We start from the raw sequence: 20,897 nt of genomic DNA, 5'->3' as shown, positions 1-20,897 counted from the left end.
AACTGGTGGGTTCTTTTGGTGAGTGAGTTTCAGGAAACCCCCCCCCCATAAAAAAAGCTCAACAACTCAGGCCTGCCACCCACCCCCCGAAAAAAACTGGCAAACCTCTGGGAAAAAAAGCTCAACAACTCTGGGAAATCTCTCTCTCTCCCCCCCCCCCATTTTCTTAAGTTGGAGTCCCTAAAAATAAGGGGGGGGTGTCTTATACAAGTTATACACAGAAAAATACGGTATGTGTCTCCCTCTCCTCTAAATCCAGGCAACCAAGAGGCATCAAAAGAGTTCAAGAACTCACTCTAGCCAGGCAAACCCACTGGAGAAGTGAAGAAGGGCCACTGAGAGATGGGGAAAGGGCTGGGTTGAAAGCCCTGGAGGGCCACATTTGGCCCATGCCTGTCTTATGGAGCATCCAAGCAACTGATCAGGACGGATACGCACCCCAGGTTCAAGTGCTTCAGCTTCTGAAGGCTGCTGATCTGAATTGGCAGCTCCTCAATCTGATTGTTGAAAAAGTTGAGCACTTCTAAATTCCGGAGGTCTGCAATGTTTGCAGGCACAGCTGTAAAGAGAAGCACAAGTCCCTCAGAAAACCAACAACAGCATGAAACATGCCACCCTTCTATTTATGGACCAGAAATACTTTCTTTAACAAGGTTCAGAAAATTCATGCATGACAACTTATCTAATATTCATTGGCAGACATTTATTAAAAAGGCAGTAGCATACCACTGGTTACAAGGTGATGGGGACCGATAACAAGGGTTGGCTGCTACTGGCCTGTTTTCCCAAAGACACCTTGCAGACCATTGGGCAAGAGAATGACTGGACTAAATAGGACCTTTGCTTCACCTAGAAATAACCACTCTTATGAATGGGATCCAACTGGCACCCTTCTAGTAACAGAAGGGTTCTTGATCCAGCAAGTGCCTTCACTGATGGGAGAGGATGGGAGGTGATTTTTGCCAAGTCCTCCCTCCCTGTGCAGCCCACCCCCATGCCATCTTCCACCCTGATGTGAAGTACCCCCAAACTCCAAGGAACACACTTTTGGAGGGTGTTGGGGATCAAAATCCCTCCCACAGACACAAGGGCATCCATTAGATCATACCCCATGTTTGTATGTAACTAAATATGCACATATCTGCAACCTGACAGAAGGAATGTTAAGTGATGCAGTGGAGGGAAGGGACCAGCAGAGGTCAGAAGAAAAATGTTATTTATTTATTTTTTAAAAAAATAAAATTTATGAAACTACTAATTGTTCAAAATATTGAAACCATAATGCCCTGACCACTGTAAGGCTTAGCTAGTTGCACCCTGTGCCACCTTCATGCATTGCATGGCAATCAAGCAAGCTTGCTGAAGTTACACCTGTGTCTCAGAGGGTCATAACACAGGCAAGGGAGCTCTGTCAGGCTGGGGGGTCCCTGGTGCGGGTACTCCAAGATACATGTGCTGTGCATAGCTTGCTGCTTTTTGTGCAGGTAACAATTTTCCTAGAAAGTTGTGCCCTGGATTCATCATACTAACATAGGAAGAGTCTTTGGATCAAGTCAATGGCCCATCACAATGGTCTATGGGAAGCCTTGAACGAAGGAGCACCCTCCCTTCTTGTGATTCCACAAAACTGGTGTAGAATGGAAGCACAACATAACTATCATGGCTAGCAGCCATTGATGGTCTTATCCTCCATGAATTTGCCAAATTCCTCTTCCGCGGTCCTCCAAGTCGGTGGCCATCACTACTTCACCACCAGGCAGTGTCCACACATTCTCAAGCAAGAATTAGAAACCCCATTTTCCTTCTTTGAATGATGGATGAAAAATCTTGGAACATTCTGAATACCATTTTGTCCCTTCTTATGGGGCAGTGAAGATATGTTTACTATCCAATTGCTGCCTGTGTCAATTGCAAAGCCATACGCCATTAACAATTGTCATTGATGGGCAGGCAAACTGGAAGGAAAATGATGTAAATCTGCAGACTGAGCGTGGGTATTCTTGCATCAAAAACACAGTCTCAAAAGACACCTGGATTCCCACAGGGAACAACAACAAGCGCACATCTATATGCTATAAATTGATCATATGGATGCCCTAAATAACATTTTTATTTGGCTCCATCATGAACAAAACTGAAGCAAAAATGCATTCCAAATAAAATAGCCCATTTGGATTGCTGTTTAAATAACCTATTATCCCAAGTATACATTCATTTAAAATTCAGTTAAATTGTAACAATTAAAGCTCAACTTTAAATAATGAACTGTTCAGCCGGGCCATTTTTTTATATGCGTCCCAAGAGGTAAGTGCTGTGATCAATACACACACACACACACACACACACACAAGGTTACATCAGATTAGCAACAGATCAATGTGTTGATACCACCTAGAAATATGAAAAAAAATACAGTTGCATGATATGAATACTACTACTCAGATAAAGATTAAGACTCTATATGGGTTTAATTTTCGTGTTGAGCTATTAGGGCAAAATCTAAGCAAGCAAATAATGTTTACATGTTTTGGGGGATTGTATCCATTCAAGCTTTCCACTGTATTATCACCTGAGGACACAATTTCAACATGATCCATATTCCAGTTAAACTGAATTCCTAAAAGTTATGCCCATTCAGACACAATGAAGTCTATAGAAATAATTGGTTTGCATCCTTGTGTTTCAGATTATCTGGATAATGGATCTGGATGTCTAACAGCAATGTAGGTAGCAGATTGAAAAACATATACATCCAAATAATTTGCAAAACTGTCATCTAGGGAATATCTCATAGCATAGGCATCTCTCCCCATCCCATTAAACCCAATGAAACAAATATTTACACGGTAGAGTATGAGCCCTTCATTTCCTAGGTTTTTCTTCTCATTACTTCCTTCAAAATAAAAAATTAAAAAATAGTCCAGTAGCACCTTAGAGACCAATTAAGTTTGTTCTACGTACAGCTTAAGCTTTCGTGTGCATACACACTTCTTCAAATACACTGAAGAATACAGTGTATTCTTCAGATACACTGAAGAATACAGTGTATTCTTCAGATAGACTGAAGAATACAGTGTATTCTTCAGTCTATCTGAAGAATACACTGTATTCTTCAGTGTATCTGAAGTGTATTCCAGTGTATTCCAGTGTATTCTTCAGATACACTGGTTTCAGTGTATCTGAAGAAGTGTGCATGCACATGAAAGCTTATACCTAGAACAAACTGGACTATTTTTAATTTTTTTATTTCAACTGCATCAGACCAACACGGCTACCTGCCTGAATCTAGATTACTTCCTTCAATGTGTATGGAGGTCCTGGGCTGCCCAGGTGACAAGACACACACACCCCGGCCTTGCTGATGTGGCCCAAAGGAAAACAAAGCAATATGTTTGGCACCAGCTTGGCTGCCGGAAGGAGGTGTACAGTGGTACCTCGGGTTAAGTACTTAATTCGTTACGCAGGTCTGTTCTTAACCTGAAACTGTTCTTAACATGAAGCACCACTTTAGCTAATGGGGCCTCCTGCTGCTACTGCGCCGCTGGAGCACGATTTCTGTTCTCATCCTGAAGCAAAGTTCTTAACCCAAGGTAATAATTCTGGGTTAGTGGAGTCTGTAACCTGAAGCGTATGTAACCCGAGGTACCACTGTACAAGGTGCCATCCAACTGTCTTAGGGACTCCACTCTGTATTTGTGTAGGATTTGCACCTTAGACTTTTTTCCTCCTGAAGATATCCCACAAGGCAGCAGAGGTCTAAGACTGAAGTTTTTCTTCTGTTAGATGGGTTACCTTCCCAGGTTGATGAGCCCCACCTGTCCCTCACTTTCTTCTACAGTATGTGCAGAAACTGCCTTCTGCCTAGGCCTGCACCCCAGGGGGGTCACTTAGATGCTGCTAATGCAGCAGCCTATTGTCTCTTGAGACAGATGACAACACCTTCATTCAATACTGAAGCAATTTTGAAACATCCCCCATAGTTATATACAGTCATACCTCGGGTTACAGACACTTCAGGTTGCGTGTTTTCGGGTTATGGACGCGCCAAAACCTGGAAGTACCGGAACGGGTTACTTTCAGTGTTTCGGCGCTTGCGCATACACAAAAACACTGAATTGCGCTTTTGCATGGAATCGCAACCCGCGTGTGCACAGACGCGGCGTTGCGGGTTGCAAACGTGCCTCCCGCACGGATCACGTTCACAACCTGGGCGTCCACTGTATTGGGATGGTGAATCTGCGGCCCACCTCATGGTGGTTAAATACAATTTCCATCCATTGGCTATGCCGACTGTGCAGGGTTCTAGATTGTACAGAAGCCTAAGTGACTACAGCAGGCTGCCCCCCTAGACGTTACCCCTCTGACTAGTAGAGAGAAGTGTATGTCCACGCAGGTGGACCAATCCTCAGGGAAAGGCTGGGTGAACAGTGTGCACTATGAAGACAGGGAAAGCAAGCAAAAGGATTTGAGCAATGTATCCCCCAGCAATCCCACATCCCCAAACTGCACACAGGCAGACACAATGCAGCTCCCTAATGCAATTAAACCCTGTTCTGTGGGTACCGGCCATTTTGACAGGATGAGAGATTATTTTACTCTCCTCACTAAATCAGTGCAATTTAAAAGGACAAATGATGCTAAATGTGAATTAAAGCTAACTTATGCAGACTCTGTGCGCACTCTGTGCTGAATGGAACGTTCCTCCCCAAGACACTTTGGTGCAAGTGACAACATTTTATGACAAAGTCTTTCAAATAAAGGCTGCATCTTCTGGAAAATAACTGAAGATCTGAATGCATCCTGGATTAGAGCTGCAGCAGGGGTATTCAACATCTTCAGCTGTCGCTGGAATACAACTCCCACTAGCCCCAGCCGGCATGGCCTATGGCCAGTGATGATGGGAGTTTGCATTGTTAAGCTTTTAAAGTCTTAGATAACCCCTCTGATGACAATCAGTTTTTTATCATTTATTTCCTTACTGTTCTGATACATACCCCCTGTCCTTATCTCAGGCATATGAAGCTGTGTCCTAGATATAGTTTTGTCACCACCCCCTCAACCACCTGTGAAATCTACTAACCTCCCCATCATTAGTTAATAAGATTTCTGCATCATCCTGGGACCAGTTCAAGGGGGGGGGGGAGTTATGGTTTGAGCAACAAGAAGGCAATGTGTGCAGATTAACCTGGAATGTCAAAATTAAATTCATATTAAACCTTTTCCCAATGTTCAGTTTACATAGCAATGTGCTCCCCCCCAACAAGATTATATATTTTCTAAATCCCTTCAGCATGCAGCCTGACTAAAAGATGGTTATTGATTTTACTCTAAGCTTCAGAAAAAAGGACATTTTTTAGTTTAACGAATGAAAGGTGGCTTGACACAGGTATTGTACAAAGATATTGCCAGCCTCTATTTTCATATAATTGAGAATGGGTTTGATTGAAATTTCAGCCGTCTTAACCATCTAAGCATTTAACTTGGGAGGATTCGCATGAGGGGAAATGGATTAAAGTTGTAAGCCTTCATATTGAACAAGCATTTTTATTTATTGTTTAAGTTTGGAAGTCCTATGGCTTTTGTTTGCCTGAAGATGTTTAGATTAATTTTGATTGTGTTCAAACTAGCGTATGCCCTGCAAGACAGCTCTCAACATCCCATTCAGGACTGATCTCATCCAGACCTTCCTAGCTGAAGCAAGACCAATGCATCATATATTTTCCAGCTACAGTCCTGGCCTGCCCAGGATTGCTGTAACATAGGAAGCTTTCTTATACAAGTTCAGACCATTTAGCCTAGTAGGCTAATTTAGCCTAGAAAGGCTGCAGCTCTGCAGAGCCTTAGGCTAAAGTGTTTTTCATCACCCCATAACTGATCCTTTCAACTGGTGATGCCAGGGACTTAACTTGGAACAATGCAAAGCAATACCCCTTAACGTGCATATTGCTTTACTGTGGCTCCAGGGTTTATACAGGCAGTTTGCCCATTGCTATTTCTAATTCTGGACAGCAAACTGAAACGTATAAAGGTTTTCAATACCTCCATGTTAAACATAGCTGCGAAGGGCAGGCGTGAGACTGCTGTTTAAAATCTGAGCTGCTTACATACAAATCTTCAGCTGACTTTTACTTAAGTAACCGCTTCTATTTATTTATAGTATTGATATCCTGAATTCCCAGCACAAGGCTTGCTCAAGGTGGCTTCTAAAAAAAAAAAAAAAAGAAAATTCATCAAAAAGTAAATATACCATAAAAATCACACACCAAAAATCAATAGATGAACAACCCCAGAAGCAAAGGCAGCACTCCTTAAGAAAATATTCATTCCAGTCAAATGAAATGCAGCTTTAAAAAGAGAGAGAGAGAAACTTTCTCCCTCAACAGGATGCCATCACGGAAGGGATGAGGCAAATGTCCCTAGAGAGGAAATTCCAAAGTTTGAGTGTGGCCACTGAAAATGATCCTCTTGTGTTCTCTCTACCCGCAATCTCTTTCAAATATGTGTTTCTAAATTCTGAAAGGGGAAATTGTATAGATCAGGGATGGGGAACTTGCAGCCTTCCAGATGTTGGACTACAACTCCCATCCTCCCTGATCATTGGGCATGCTGGCTGGGGCTGATGTGAGTCCAATAACAGCCACAGGTTCCCCTGTTTTGCTCAAATGCCGGGATCCACTTCTTCCTTCTGAACCACAGATTCCCCACCTGTGATATTAATGCAAACAACCAGACAACTGTGGAACAGACTGCGCAACTGGCCAACAAGTACTTGCTCTTAACATCTGAAGATGGAAAGCAGAATAAAGCCAGCAAAATCCTAGAACAGGTATGGTTATAGAATTAGGGTCTATCAAAGATGGAATTGCAAGTTGCCTTGTAACTCACAAAAAAGCATTCAATAATAAACTCCTGCATACTGTCACAAGTTTCCTGAAGTTTCACAAACAGGCTTTTAAAGAAATAATAATAATCTCAATAGTGACCTCCACTGGACAAATCAGACAATGCTTCTGTCTTTTTTTAAAAAAAATATCACTTCACGAACAGCACTACTTAAAAAAGAGAGAAACAAAAATAACTAACCTTCTGAAAATGTCATGTGCATCAACACCAGCAATTTTTCACATAAATTAGGTCCAAAAAGTGACCTCTCAAAAGTATTTGCAATCAGGTTGAAAGTAATATGCTAGGTAGTTTATGACAACCTTGAACTCCCACAAGTTGCAAACTAAAGAGTCATTCCTAACAAGAAACAGATAGAGTGGCAATAACGAAGAAACAGATATATTTATTAGTGAATTGTCTGGTGAGAAGAGAAGAAAGGGAAGTGGCAGAGGCCTTCTGCATACCTCCAGAAACCAGGACGACCCATTCCTAGTCCAATTGAAAGCTGGAGCAGATTATCATTGAGTAACTTGAAAACTGCTGAACTCTGACAAAAGATATTGTTGGTCATTACTGGATAGAGGACAGTTTAAGAGAAGGAAAATAGAACCTTGATGGTCCAGAATTCTATTGGAGAAAGCTGAAGAGATGTGAGCCTCCAAAGAAGCAAAACAAAACATGTATGTGGCTCAGCCAGTGGGTGAACATATGGCCCTCCAGATGTTGCTGAGCTACAGCTCTCATCACCCCTGGCCACTGGTTTTGCTAGAGGAGTCTGATGGGAGCTAGAGGCCAACATCTGGAGAGTAGCAGGTTCCCCACCACTGTGCTAAGCAGTGATCTTCAGAAAACTCTTTCCAGCAGCTAGAGGAACAAGGAAAAGTGGGAAGTGATTGAAAAGTGCTACAACACTACCAATATCCTTGGCCCTTCTAGAGTTCCCAATAATAAGAGCTCTCCCACTATGGATCCCAGTGGTCTTCAGGGACCCAAGGGGTTCACTTTCCTTTGGAAAAAACCTGGTGAGATCTCCACTCAGATTAGTTTAGAGCCCTTCACATCCTCTGAGATCTGTTTATTTAATCTGCCTTGTTTCCCCAATAATCCCTCCACCATCAAGTGTGTAAACAGTCTCTCCTTTCCCTCAGTTGCCCCTTGCCCTCTTGGCTCACTACTAGGGTGTCTAGCCCCAGAACTTCTGCCTTTTTCTTCCTCCTATTGTGACAAGACTTGCTCTGAGCCTAGATCTTCGCTCTATTCTTCTGGTACGCCTCCATCCTTGCTCCCTCCCTGCTTGGAATCCCCTCTAAATGGGCCACCCACTATGTGTTTATCCACCAGCTGAGTCAAGAGTCTCTCTTCAAGGCCAGCCTGTCAGCCTTTCCTAGTCTGTTTGGCTTACCTCCGCAGCTAACTGCAGTTGTCATTCCTGACCACACTTAATGCAAGCGTGGTGCAAAGGATAGCATGTCAGACCAGGACTGAATCCCTTAGCCAAGATTTGCACCTTGGTATAGCTTACTCTCAACTCAAACCTATCTTGCAGGATGTTGTTATGAAAAAATTGAGGGGGGAGAACCATTTATGCAATTTTGAGGAGGGATATAAATGCAAGAAATGAAAATTTTTAAATGAACCATAATTGTCAGTAGTAATATCTAAAGGGCCTCCAAAACCTTGTTGAGATGTCTCCAGACTTTGGGAACCCAGTGAAACCCGTACATGTCTGCTCAGAGGTAAGCAGGACTTGCTCCCAGGCAAGATGTAGAACATTCCCCTCTTTGCATTATCCTCTCAACAAAAATATATGAGCTTACTTGCTGTGCTTGGTAAGTTTGTTAACTGTTGCTTCAGGCTCTCATTCGTAGCCTTTTCATGGTGCTCACCTTGGATTGGATCCAATCCATCCTATCTAGGCAAGAGTTAATTTTCCTCTCTTTTTTCTGAAAGCACTATTATTAGTCAAGTAGAAACTAGTTGAAACAATTCCTCAAATTTCATGGTTGATTGCCACAGATATCCAGAAAGATATATAATTCAATGCGCAACAGCTCCTAAAATCTCCAGAAAAGCCTTATAGTATGGCAGATAAGGAAGCCAAGGTTTAAGGAAACCGAACCTTATTTGAAGAATTTGCATTTAAAATCTATAGCGACCCCCCTTTGCTGCTGCCTCCTTCTCTTTTTGTCTTAATGGCTTGAAATCATGCATATTTTTCCAATGACAGATGCATGGAAGCCTATTCTCCTTTGCTGATCTGTGGATGAGGCAAACACTGGTGTGCCTGCAAGTGGCAGATTTATTGATAGAAAGATGAAAAGCACGCTAAGAAAAATGTATAAAAAATGGAGATGTGAAAGCAAAAGAACGAAAGCGGGACATCATGACTTACTGTAATGATGTAGGGCTGCCCGTTTTTGGCAGGGTGACGGATGAAACACTGAATTGTATCCAACTAAGTTAGAGTAGACCCATTTGAAATGCATGTCCCTATGTTAGGCAGGCCCACTGATTTCAGTGGGTCTACTCCAAGGGTAACTTGCATTGGATACAACTTACTAACTGGAAAATACTGGACACCATTCATGCATATTTATTGCCTTAGAAAATGGACATATTTACTATAAACAACAGAACAGCAAAGCAGGCACACTCATTTATATGCCAGAAAACCAGTAAGAGATGCTAATATGACCTTAGTGGGGCATATCAAGTGTCAACGACACTGTTTTCTCCAAGTCATTTTGAGGACTATCTACTCAGACAATTAATTGTATCTTTTTAAGGGATTAGGTCAAGAGTGTCCAAAGTGACAAATAATAAAAGTGAGATTCAGTCTTTTAGGAGAGGTTGGTAGGGAATAGGCATTTATTTTTATTTATTCAACCTCTACCCCAACCTCCAGCAATTTGCTTGGTGCCTTACAAGGGGTAGAAGTTTCCAAACCACAATTTAAAATTAAATACAAATACATGTTTTGTTTTTTTAAAAAAGAAACTGCATTAAAAAATTGTATTAGCACTACTTTAGTTCACTGCCTACTGCATTATTAAGACCTATTTCAGCAGTACTTTCATAGTAATTCTTAACATGGTTTGCTTTAGCCTGATTTGTTTTATGTTGGTTATATTTTTTGTTTAAAAAACCCCTTTATTTGTAAATTTTCATTATACATTACAATTTATAGTGCAAATATTGATCTATATGTTAAAAATAAATAACATAGATGTAAAATAGTGTACAAAGTATCTTTTAAAATTTAATACAATTTCTTAAACAAATAAATGGATTTTTTAAAAAAATGATGACTAACTTCTTATTCTTCCTTCTAAAAAGTGACTCTGCTTGCTCTCCATTCATAGAAGAATTATTTGAGCCTAAAAATACATACCATTTATTCCTTGTCTCGAAAATTCCCAGTTCTTCCTTCATATATGGAGTAACTGAACTCCAACCTCTGATAACTCTCAATCTCTCTCTTTAAACATAGCTGCTAACTTAACAATATTTAGTTGTTCCCAGAGTTTCCAAAAAAAGATGTATTTTATGAGTTTTCTGAGAGCTTCCCTAGGAATGTGCATACAAGATTCTGACCAGCTGTTATAATATATAGGAGTAGAGTTTTATGGTATAGGATCATTCCGATGAAGTGTGGGTGTAAACTCAAGATCAAGGAAACTCAATCAATTTTGCGGGGGGGGGGAGGAAGCCATCCCACAGAGAAAAGTTTTCACAAATTTTCTAAAAGAGGGTAGAAGTGGCAAATGAGGCATGGTGGGCCAACAGTGGCTGTGATGCGACTAATGAGAAAGCTCTATCCCTATCAATGCTACAGGGAGTTCCAATAAGAGCTCTCAGAAGGTTCTTAAGATGAAGGAGGCCACCCCCCGGCCGCGCCATGGTTTAAATCTCATGTGGCCACGCCCCCTGTCTGCCCGACTGGTTGGCCAGGGGGCGTGTGACGCGGCAGGACTCTCGGTGACGTGGGCAGCATCCCTCTGCCCCCAATCTGGGTCACTGGGGGGCTCAGATGCCAGTCTGCAAAACCGCCCCACCAGGGAAGTGGAGCAGACCTCAAGGAAGGTTCACCATCTTAAAACACAATGTTATGGCAGGGGTGGAGATTACCTTTCAGCCCGAGGGCCATATTTCCTTTTGGGGGCCAGTAGTTAGCAGGGTCAGAGGCAAAAGCAGATAGATTTACATCTAATGTTTGCTTCGGAGGAAGGTTAGTTTGATGCACACACACCAACCCTCTCCATCCTTCATCCAGGCAAGCTGGTGACAACCAGCAACCCTCTCACCCAGACCCCCATTTAAAGGGGGGGGAACCACACTATGTACTGACCATAACACTTCATATGTTGGCCATTCATATATTTGGCCCAGAATTTTGACCAGGGACTTGGCAGCTGGTTCTAGAAGGACAAGAAGCACCACTTGACCGTACGGCAGCCCTCTCCCAAAATGAGCCACAGCCACTGGCCTTGCAATCTAAGGAATTAGTAGACAAGTTCATTTGTGCTTAGGCAAGAAACAAAATACTTAGGAATAGAAATGTACTTACTTGTCAGCTTGTTGTGACTGAGGACCAGCTGTGTGATATGGGAAAGAGTGACTGTAAATGAAGAGAGACAATAAAAGTATAAACAGGGCAAAATTGCATTGGGGAAGAAGAAGAGAGAAACTTCAGCAGGAATGCATCTGAATAAATACCCACATACCTTCCTAGTAAGGTATAGCCTAACAGGTTACAAAAGATGGCCCTTTGGACTAGAGATTACATTAAAACAGAACTAGACTGGCAACTCGACAAAATTATTACGAAGGGGAAGATTACCACATTGTCACAATTCATATCCTACAGGAAACTTATTCTCTTGGTAACTGACAATTTCTTTGTGATTAATTGCTGTAACTAAACATAGCGCAATGACAGGCAGTTTTGAGAGTTAAGGGGGGGGGGAAATGTCACTGAAGATATTTGACAGCAAAACCCTTAAAGAAAGGACTGTGCTAAACTATGTCACCAGATCCACAAGATGGCATCCTAGCTTCATTTTTTTCCAATGCTTTAGAAAGTAGATGGTTTCAGAAGATTCCTTATGCTGCCATCGTAAGACTCACGAAAACAAAGAAGACAGAAAAAAATAGAAAGTTGACATTATTACAGATCTTGAAAGGGGTTTGAAGTTCATGCCAACTTGTCATAATTTGAAAATAACTTCTTTACCTAGGGAGCTGAAAATATTACCTGGTAATTTATGTACAGGGCCAGTGAAGAATGGCTAAGTGTAACTTACAGACATTCTAAGAGTGCTGGCCAATGCATGTTTATTCAGACATGCAAACCCCAGTGAGCTCAGTAGGACTTAAACTCAAGTAAGTGTGCACAGGATTGCAGGCAAGCGGCATGATCCTAACCATGTCTACTTAGAAGTAAGCCCTAGTGAATTCAGTGGGGCTTACACCTAGATTAACGCGCCATCACATTCAAGAAGGTAGCTTACAACATGAAATTGAGTTTAAAGAAAGATAAGGCTTAGATGCCAAGACAATGGAGAGGAGAAAAGAATCTAGGGCAGGCAGAAAAAAATAACATATGAACGTAAGATTATTCTGGATCATGAGGCCAATGGCCCACGTGATCCAGCATCCTGTTCTCACAGTGGCCAATCAGATGCCTGTGGGAAACACACAAGCAGGAACTGAGCACAACAGCACTGTAACCACACTTGTGATTCTCAGCAACTGGTTTTCAGGGGTGTACCAAAAGCAGAGGTAGAACATAACCATTGTGCACCCAATGGGACTTACTTCCAAAGTAGACATGTATAGGACTGCAGTCAGATACTTCCGGCCTTTTAATTTTCAAGGGAGAAATGACACTTTATACAAGACGCTTTTACTCGCCAAACGCCCACCTTCCTGAGGACAAATAAATTTTGCCAGGGGTCCACAAATGTTTGGTTGGGCATTGCAGCCAAGATTTCTATTTTTGGTTGCAACCAATATTATTCTCAAACCCCCTGTGCACAGGGAATGTGAGCAAAAGACAGGGTCTTCTCTCATTTATGGGGATACTGAGGGAATAAGAAACAGTAGGTGCTTCTCCCAATGTTTGAAAGGGCCCTCTTAGTACAAGGCGGTATGGTTTTGTGACACCGATTTCTTAACCTGCTTGAGAACTGCAGTGGAAATTCATGTGGTGTCAGTTGCCACGCTTACCAGAGGGCAAGGGGCACTTGTCCCTAACTGTACACCCTGTGTGTTCAGGTACACGGCCTTTTTTTAAAAAAAGAAACCCTCTTCTGGCATATAGATGGGACATTTCCAATGACAAATGTTCATTTTCTCCTGGCCGAAAGAGTTAACGCTTTCCCCATGTGGCCTAGACATTAGCAAGTACTACTGCCTAATTAACCAAATGCCACAATGGGAGCTGAAGTGTAGCATCTGCCTAATAAGCTGCCTAGCTACAAACCAATAAATAACTTAAATATCTTTGACATTATTAAGCAATATGATAATTTCTGATGGGATAATTTAATGTTTCAGACAAAGGGAACTCTTGAGACAGGTGTTGCTACTTATCTAATGTCACATCATGAAAAAGAAACCTGTTACAGCATATCTGAATTATTTACGAGATAATTAGCATAGACTGAGCACCCGCCTGTCTCGGAAGATTCAGGGGAGAGGTCGCTAAGACACAAAAGAGAGACTTCCCTTGCTCCAGATTTCTTTACTGCCAGCAAAACCATTACTAATTTATGTTCGCTTCAGAGAACATATCATACAAGAAGATTAAGGAAAGGTCTCAGCCGATATGATCTTTCTTACAGTCTTTTTAATCCATGGCACCAGAAAAAGAGTTTTCCAAAATATGAAGTTATTTGCATCCAGAAATTGACACGTTCTTGCCCTCAGAACGACCCTCTACAGTTTGTGCGAAAGCTCTTTTAAATAAACCCCAGCTTCTTACTTCCTGATAATCTTCCAATGGTTGCTTCAGAAACTAGCAACAGATAATCAAGTGGGTGTTCAACTCATGAAAAACAAGAAAGCTTGAAGCGGAGGGTTCTGTAATTTAATTTATCCTCCAGTCCTTCAGATCTCACAATTCTGTAAAGTCACCTAAATGCTCTTTAAGTATTCAGGCTCTCACTGTATTTATTTTCTTACATTTCTGTCCCATTGAGCCTAGGTTGGCATCTATGTACCACCAAGGCATTAACCAGACACAGATTGGCTTACCTTCAGAAACATTGGGGTTTCAAATGCCAGTTTAGACCATAACCCAACATATTGGGTATCTACAGACTCTTGAGCTATTTTCCTAAGTGACATAAACAATAAATTTTTGTTCTAGGATTTTTTTTATTAAAAAACCCCCACTGTGAATATAATTAATGCTGGATGCAACATGGGAAATAACAGTTCTAAATGTATATACAAGTCCATGGAGTATTATTTGGTTTGAACAGTATGGCAGACATGTGAGCCAGCGTTTCACCACTGCTCTAGGGCATACAGAGTACAGTGGTACCTCAGGTTAAGTACCTCAGGTTAATTTGTTCCGGAGGTCCATTCTTAACCTGAAACTGTTCTTCACCTGAAGCACCACTTTGGCTAATGGGACCTCCTGCTGCCGCCGCAGCATGATTTCTGTTCTTATCCTGAAGCAAAGTTCTTAACCTGAAGCACTACTTCTGGGTTAGCAGAGTCTGTAACCTGAAGCATATGTAACCTGAAGCGTATGTAACCCAAGGTACCACTGTATTTATCTGGACAAAATTATGTGTGAATCAGACCTCCACACATTACATTTAATGTACAGCTGCCCCTTTTTAGGAAATCTTCAGATGATAGCACCCCAAAAGTGTTTCTGGGCTCTGATTTCAGTTTTGCCAACTCAGAGAACTTCAGAAACGTCTTTCTCTCCAAAGATATATGGTGATATATGGCTCTTACAGTAATGCGCCCTTCAGCTTTTTCTGTGGTTGTGACATGTGTTCAGACCCAAGCATATAGAAGCAACCTTATGCTTGGAAGTGCAAGAAAGCCATGATGGGGGCAAGCAGGGAGAAGAGAAATACTTACACAAGCCAGATATGTCCAGCATGCTAGAAATCCCTCGATCACACATGTCCACCTCCAATATGTTCTTCTCCCTACTCTCCTCCACAATTTTTTTCAGTGATTTGGACATGGTTAAGCTGGAACCAGAACAGAGACACAAAGTGGAACAGGAATGAATGACAGATATGGGAAAGTGATATAAGACAGTAAGAGGAAGGTATATTTTACTGTCCCAAATAAGTCAATACAGTAGCCCATCTGAGACATAGAAATGCTGCTCGCACAAGCATTCTAATCACACAGAGTAGTCTTCCCCAACCTGGTGCTGTCCAGAAGTTATTGGGACAGCAATGCTCAACCAGGCAAAGTGTACTGTTTACACCAACCGTCAAGCTCGTAAGCTACGCACAGCTTATATCAAGCTGGAAATTGTTTTAAAAACTTACATGCCAACTATTTATCAAAAGAAAATCCTGCCAGCTAATAAAAAAGGGACAACAGCAACACAAAACCATGCATAGTTCAATGGAATCATAAATCAAACTATTTGCATGAAAACTCAGACCAGACAGTGACAAAGCAGCTGTCAGAACTCCAGAACACCAGCAAGAGGAAATATTCTGTCAAAAATATTCAGTAAACAACCACGTCTTCATTAGCTGTCTAAAAGTGGGAAGGCCTGGCACTTGGAATCCCTCAGGATGGGTGTCACTACAGAAGAAGTCCTACCTGTGGTCACTGTCAAGGGTGCCTCATCCTGTTGAGGAATAAGATCATAACAGCCTGGGGGAACAAGTTAATGGCTCATCTAGCCCAGCATCCTGTTCTCAAAGTGGCCACCCAGAAAATGATAAGAGCAGGCTTTAAAGATGAACACTAGTACCTTGTGTTGAGCTCAGAAACTAACTGGCAGCTAACACAGATCACACAAAACTGGTGGGGTAGATTCAAAACGCCCTACACCATCAGCATCCTAGCTACCTCAACGATAGTCCTTCCTATCATTTCCCTGCCACTGACAGGTTGGAACAGTCACGGGGGAAAGGCTCTCATAAAACCATGAATTACTGGGCTCAGATGAAAGAAGTTCTAGCAATTGCCTCTTAACTCTGCAAAGAACAAGGCAGTCAGTTTGCTCCACATGAAGCTGGAAATAGGAACAAGTCGTCTCCATATATGCACAAGTATTTGCTTAGGGAAGTGTACACTCAGCAATGTGCATAGCTCGGCTATCGTGTGTGCAGGGGCAGACTCTGGTAATACAGTGCCCTGAGCAAGGACAAAAATTTGGCACTTCCCTAAATATTGGATTTTCACAATAATTCCTTTTGGTCCAGTTACTTTTTGTTAATGGATCTTGTTAGCAGGTCCCCATCTAAACATAGGTATTATCAGTGCTTTTTTCTAAAAACATGTTTAGGGGTACTCTCATTTTGACTCTAGAAAATCACCATTTTATAGTTCAAATTGAGAAAAATAAATACAGTAAATGGACAAAAGTACAAAGATTCACAAAATGTTTAGCGGTATGCGTCCCCGTGTCCCCCAGAAAAAAGCACTGGGTATTATTATTATTATTACAGTGGTACCTCGGGTTAAGAACTTAATTATTCTGGAGGTCTGTTCTTAACCTGAAACTGTTCTTAACCTGAGGTACCACTTTAGCTAATGGGGCCTCCCGCTGCTGCCACGCCGGAGCACGATTTCTGTTCTTATCCTGAAGCAAAGATCTTAACACGAGATACTTTTTCTGGGTTAGCACAGTCTGTAACCTGAAGTATCTGTAACCCGAGTTACCACTGTATTACTATTTTGTACCATCCAAAACCCAGCGCTGGTGTGTGCAGCTGTATTCATGGGGCACTTCCATGCAAATCACCGAACAAAAGTAAACAACTCAACTATTCGTGTACACTTTGGGTGTTATCCCCTCCAGCGTTTCAGAGCAGAGATGGGGAACCCACCACCCTTGACCACTGGCCCTGCTGGCTGGGATCTGGCCCACAGATCCCCACCCTTGTTGAAGAACCAAGAACCTCGGGGTTCTTCTTTTTGCTTTGCATGGCACTCTCTGCAGAAACGCAGCAAGCTTCACTGGCGGGCTGCTGCCTCGACCCCGCTTTGCAGAAGGGGAAAGAGCGACGCCGGCCTCGGGAGGAGGAGAAGGGGCGAGTCCTTCCTGGGTCCAGGAGGCTGTCAGTTCACACGACCAGGGAAAGGAAGGGGGCCGAGGGGCTCCGACTCGCCGCCCAACTCCGAAAGCCGGGCAGGCCCCGCTGGAGCTCTCGGGTTTCGGGGGGGGGGGCGACGCAGCAACTCACCGACGGGACGGGACCGGGGCGCTGCTGGCTGCTCAACTCCGGCCGGCCGGGCTCCCCGCTTCACGGCACACGCCCTGCTCTGAGGCGCCGCCTCCGTCCCGCCCGCCCGCCCGTCGGCTCCCGGGGCAAGCGCCTCCCTTCTCAGTGCGCAGGCGCCCGGCGGGGAGGGCGAGGGAAGCCCGGCGCGCGGCGCTCCAAGTAAGGCGAAGCGCTCCGGAGAGCAGCGGCTCCGCCCGACGCTCGGAATGCGCAGCCGGCGGCTGCCCAACCCGAGAAGCAGCTCCGCCTTCGCCCAGCCGCCATTGGACGGGAGGACCCAGGAGCGAGCCAATAGGCGGCGGGCCCGAGGCTATGGAGGTGCATGGGCGGTGGCATTGGAGGAAGTAGTTGGGAACTTTCGCGGAGTGTGTTCTTCCCTCCCCGCTTTTCTTTTTGCGTTCGGGCAGCCGGAGGCTGAAGCGCATCTTTTGCACCGAGACCTTTTCTGCTTGGAATGTGCGGGGAGGAAGAACGCGCAGGCCAATAGGGAGTGGAAAGAGGAATCAAAGGAAAACACTTAAGGCGGAGCTCTGGAAATGAAGGACGCGGGAAGATCCCAGGGGCATCAGAGGAGAAGGTCCAGCTGACCTGACATCCTGTTCGCGCAGTGGCCAAGCAGGTGCCCGTGGGGCGCAGGTGGTCAGGCAGGTCGTGGGCGCAGCAGAGCGCTCCCCACTTCTGCCCCCCCCCCTCAGCAATTGGTATTAAGAGGCGTCCCGCCACAGCAGGCGCTGCAACTGTCCAGGGGTTTGGCTTCACCCCTGAAGGCGCACTCTCCCGTTGTCTCCCGAGACAAACGGATGTCAACAACTGCCTCCAGCTTTGGAGGTAGCATGGTCATCGCGATTACTGGCCACTGATAGCCTTAGCCTCCACAGATTTAATTTCTCTTTAAAGCTGCCCAAGTTGGTGGTCATCAGCACATCTTGCAGCTGAATTTTTTTTTGTTTTGTTTATGTGATGTGAAGTCATTGCTTTTGTCCATCTTCCCAGTGTTCGCTTCATAGGGTGACCCAAGTGTCTAGAAGTTTGACAGGAAAAAAAGTTTATTTTCTCCATAATGTGTGTGTGTGTGTGTGTGTATTTACACACACACACACACACACACTACACTTCTGCCATGCCCCTCACTCATCTCCCCCACTCCCCAAAATACCTTAAGGCTTTAAAAGCACCAAACATCGAAAGCTTTCCTCACAGGAGAGTTGCTCCATTTTGGGTGCCCTTTTCTGAATTTCCCTTTTGAGGTGTGGCAACCAGAACAGTAAATGGTATCCCAAGTGCGGTCACGCCATAGATTTGTGTAATGACATTATGGTACTGGCAGTTTTATTTTCAATCTCTTTTCCCATGATTAATTTAGGCCACTGCTGAAATAAATCGGCAAATGTCTCACTTCTAGCTGTCTGTACGGACATTACTGAAGCAGAAGGAAACCAGTCAACTCCACAATGACTGCTTACAATCATGGTTCTGCAGTTATGGCACTCTCGTGAGAGAGGAACATAGGTTTACTTATATTCACCCTTCCTATCAACATCCTCAAACCATCAGTATAACCAAACAAGTGAGGACATAGCATAAGCATACCCAGCATGACAGATGCTTAATTAAATAAAACCACCACTTAGTAAAAAAAAATATAAAAAAATGGAAAGGAGGCTGTTGTTGTTTAGTCGTTTAGTCGTGTCCGACTTCGTGACCCCATGGACCAGAGCACGCCAGGCACTCCTGTCTTCCACTGCCTCCCGCAGTTTGGTCAGACTCATGTTTGTAGCTTTGAGGACACTATCCAACCATCTCGTCCTCTGTCGTCCCCTTCTCCTTGTGCCCTCCATCTTTCCCAACATCAGTGTCTTTTCCAGGGAGTCTTCTCTTCTCATGAGGTGGCCAAAGTATTGGAGCCTCAGCTTCACGATTTGTCCTTCCAGTGAGCCCTCAGGGCTGATTTCCTTAAGAATGGATAGGTTTGATCTTCTTGCAGTCCATGGGACTCTCAAGAGTCTCCTCCAGCACCATAATTCAAAAGCATCAATTCTTCAGCGATCAGTCTTCTTTATGGTCCAGCTCTCACTTCCATACATCACTAGGAAAGGAGGCTACTGATACCCAATCCCAACACATGTATCCCAATGAGAGTTTGTTTTAAGATCTCATTGCAGGGCCCTCTTGCTTGGCTTTGCATAGCATATCTGTCAGGCTGGAAATAGCACAAAATGCCCCTTGGATTTTGGAATGGGCAGCTCATCCCCACCCCCACAAATGACTTTACTCAGCAAGCTTTACTGCCTAGGGTCAAAAACCACATTTGAGAGGTATGCGCACCACTTCCACTCAATTTATCTAGTTATTAAATGTATTAATTGCCTTTCTGTTACAACCCACTCAAGGCCATTTACAGGCTTTGGCCAGGTTCCAATGAGTGTAAGTGCAACTTGTTTCCATGTGCCGAAGGAGCTTTTGCTTGTTTTCCTCAACATGGGAAACCACTTTTTAAAATGGGGAAACATTTCAGAGCTTTTAAAATTTGATACACATGGGACTTTGCTGTTCAAAATGGGGGGGGGGGGGTTAAAACAAATCCTACAGTACATGTTCAGATGCACCTAAAGTAATGTCTTGGGTCCTAGCCAATGAAGTTAAATAACTGACATACTAAAACCCCAGTATCAATAAAATCAGAAGAGAGTAACACAGCACAGAAGCTACCATCATTTAAAGAGAGAAGAGGCTTTTAATGTTGTGCTGCTGCCTTTTTAGAGTCATACAATCCTAGTGTTGCAAGGGACCTTGAAAGTCACCTACTTCAGCCTTCTTCAACCTTGGGTTCCTCACTGTTGTTGGACATCAGCTAAGCTGGTTGTGGGGTGATGGAGCCTGTAGACCAGCAATATTTAGGGACCCAAGGTGGCTGCACAATTATTATTATTAATAATAATTGTATTTGATCTGAAATACTGTGGTTATAAATATAATCAACCATTCTTATTTTGGAAAGTGTGCAAATGTCCCAAATGAGTGATACGAATTTTAGACAAATTCACGTATCTTAGAATTGAGCATGATTTTCTGTATCCGGCAGGAATGCTAGTTGATGTCTCCCGCTCAACCAATAGTTCAAGAGTTATTTTTGCAATGCTCCAGTCTTACCATTGTCTATATAGAAGAGTGATTTTGGAGAATAGTTTGCTTAGGGGCACTCAGCTCTCATTTGGTGTCATTTCCAGTGTTTTGTACCCAATAGCAAACAGGTACAGTGGTACCACGAGTTACAAACACCTCAGGTTACAAATGCTTCAGGTTACAAACTCCACTAACCTGGAAGAGTTACCTCGAGTTTAGAACTTTGCCCCAGGATGAGAATGGAAATCGTGTGCTGGCAGTGCAGCGGCAGCAAGAGGCCCCATTAGTGAAAGCACGCCTCTAGTTAAGAACAGTTTCAGGTTGAGAACGGACCTCCGGAACAAATTAAGTTTGTAACTAGAGGTACCACTGTATTCTTACAAGCAATCACAAAGAGCTCAAAATCATTTGAATTTTAAAAATACATAACAACTGCATTGACCAAAA

General features: G+C 43.3%; 1 protein-coding gene across 1 annotated transcript in view; it reads right to left on the bottom strand.

Annotated features, from left to right (window-relative positions):
• Nucleotides 1-17,462, bottom strand: part of RSU1 (Ras suppressor protein 1) — a 61,093-nt gene extending 43,631 nt beyond the window's left edge. The window contains exons 1-4 of the mRNA XM_081834888.1: nucleotides 17,289-17,462; nucleotides 14,989-15,104; nucleotides 11,453-11,503; nucleotides 439-559 (exon numbers count right to left, since the gene is read on the bottom strand). Of these exons, the coding sequence (XP_081691014.1) occupies nucleotides 439-559; nucleotides 11,453-11,503; nucleotides 14,989-15,097 (281 nt within the window). The 5' untranslated portion in view covers nucleotides 15,098-15,104; nucleotides 17,289-17,462. The remainder of the gene's footprint in view (nucleotides 1-438; nucleotides 560-11,452; nucleotides 11,504-14,988; nucleotides 15,105-17,288) is intronic.
• Nucleotides 17,463-20,897: the final 3,435 nt, after the last annotated feature.

This window comes from Podarcis erhardii (assembly GCF_964252035.2).
Source record: "Podarcis erhardii genome assembly, chromosome: 12".
Lineage (NCBI taxonomy): Eukaryota > Metazoa > Chordata > Lepidosauria > Squamata > Lacertidae > Podarcis > Podarcis erhardii.
The sequence above is the reverse complement of the archived record's forward strand: the minus strand, read 5'-3'. Positions and strand labels throughout refer to the sequence as shown.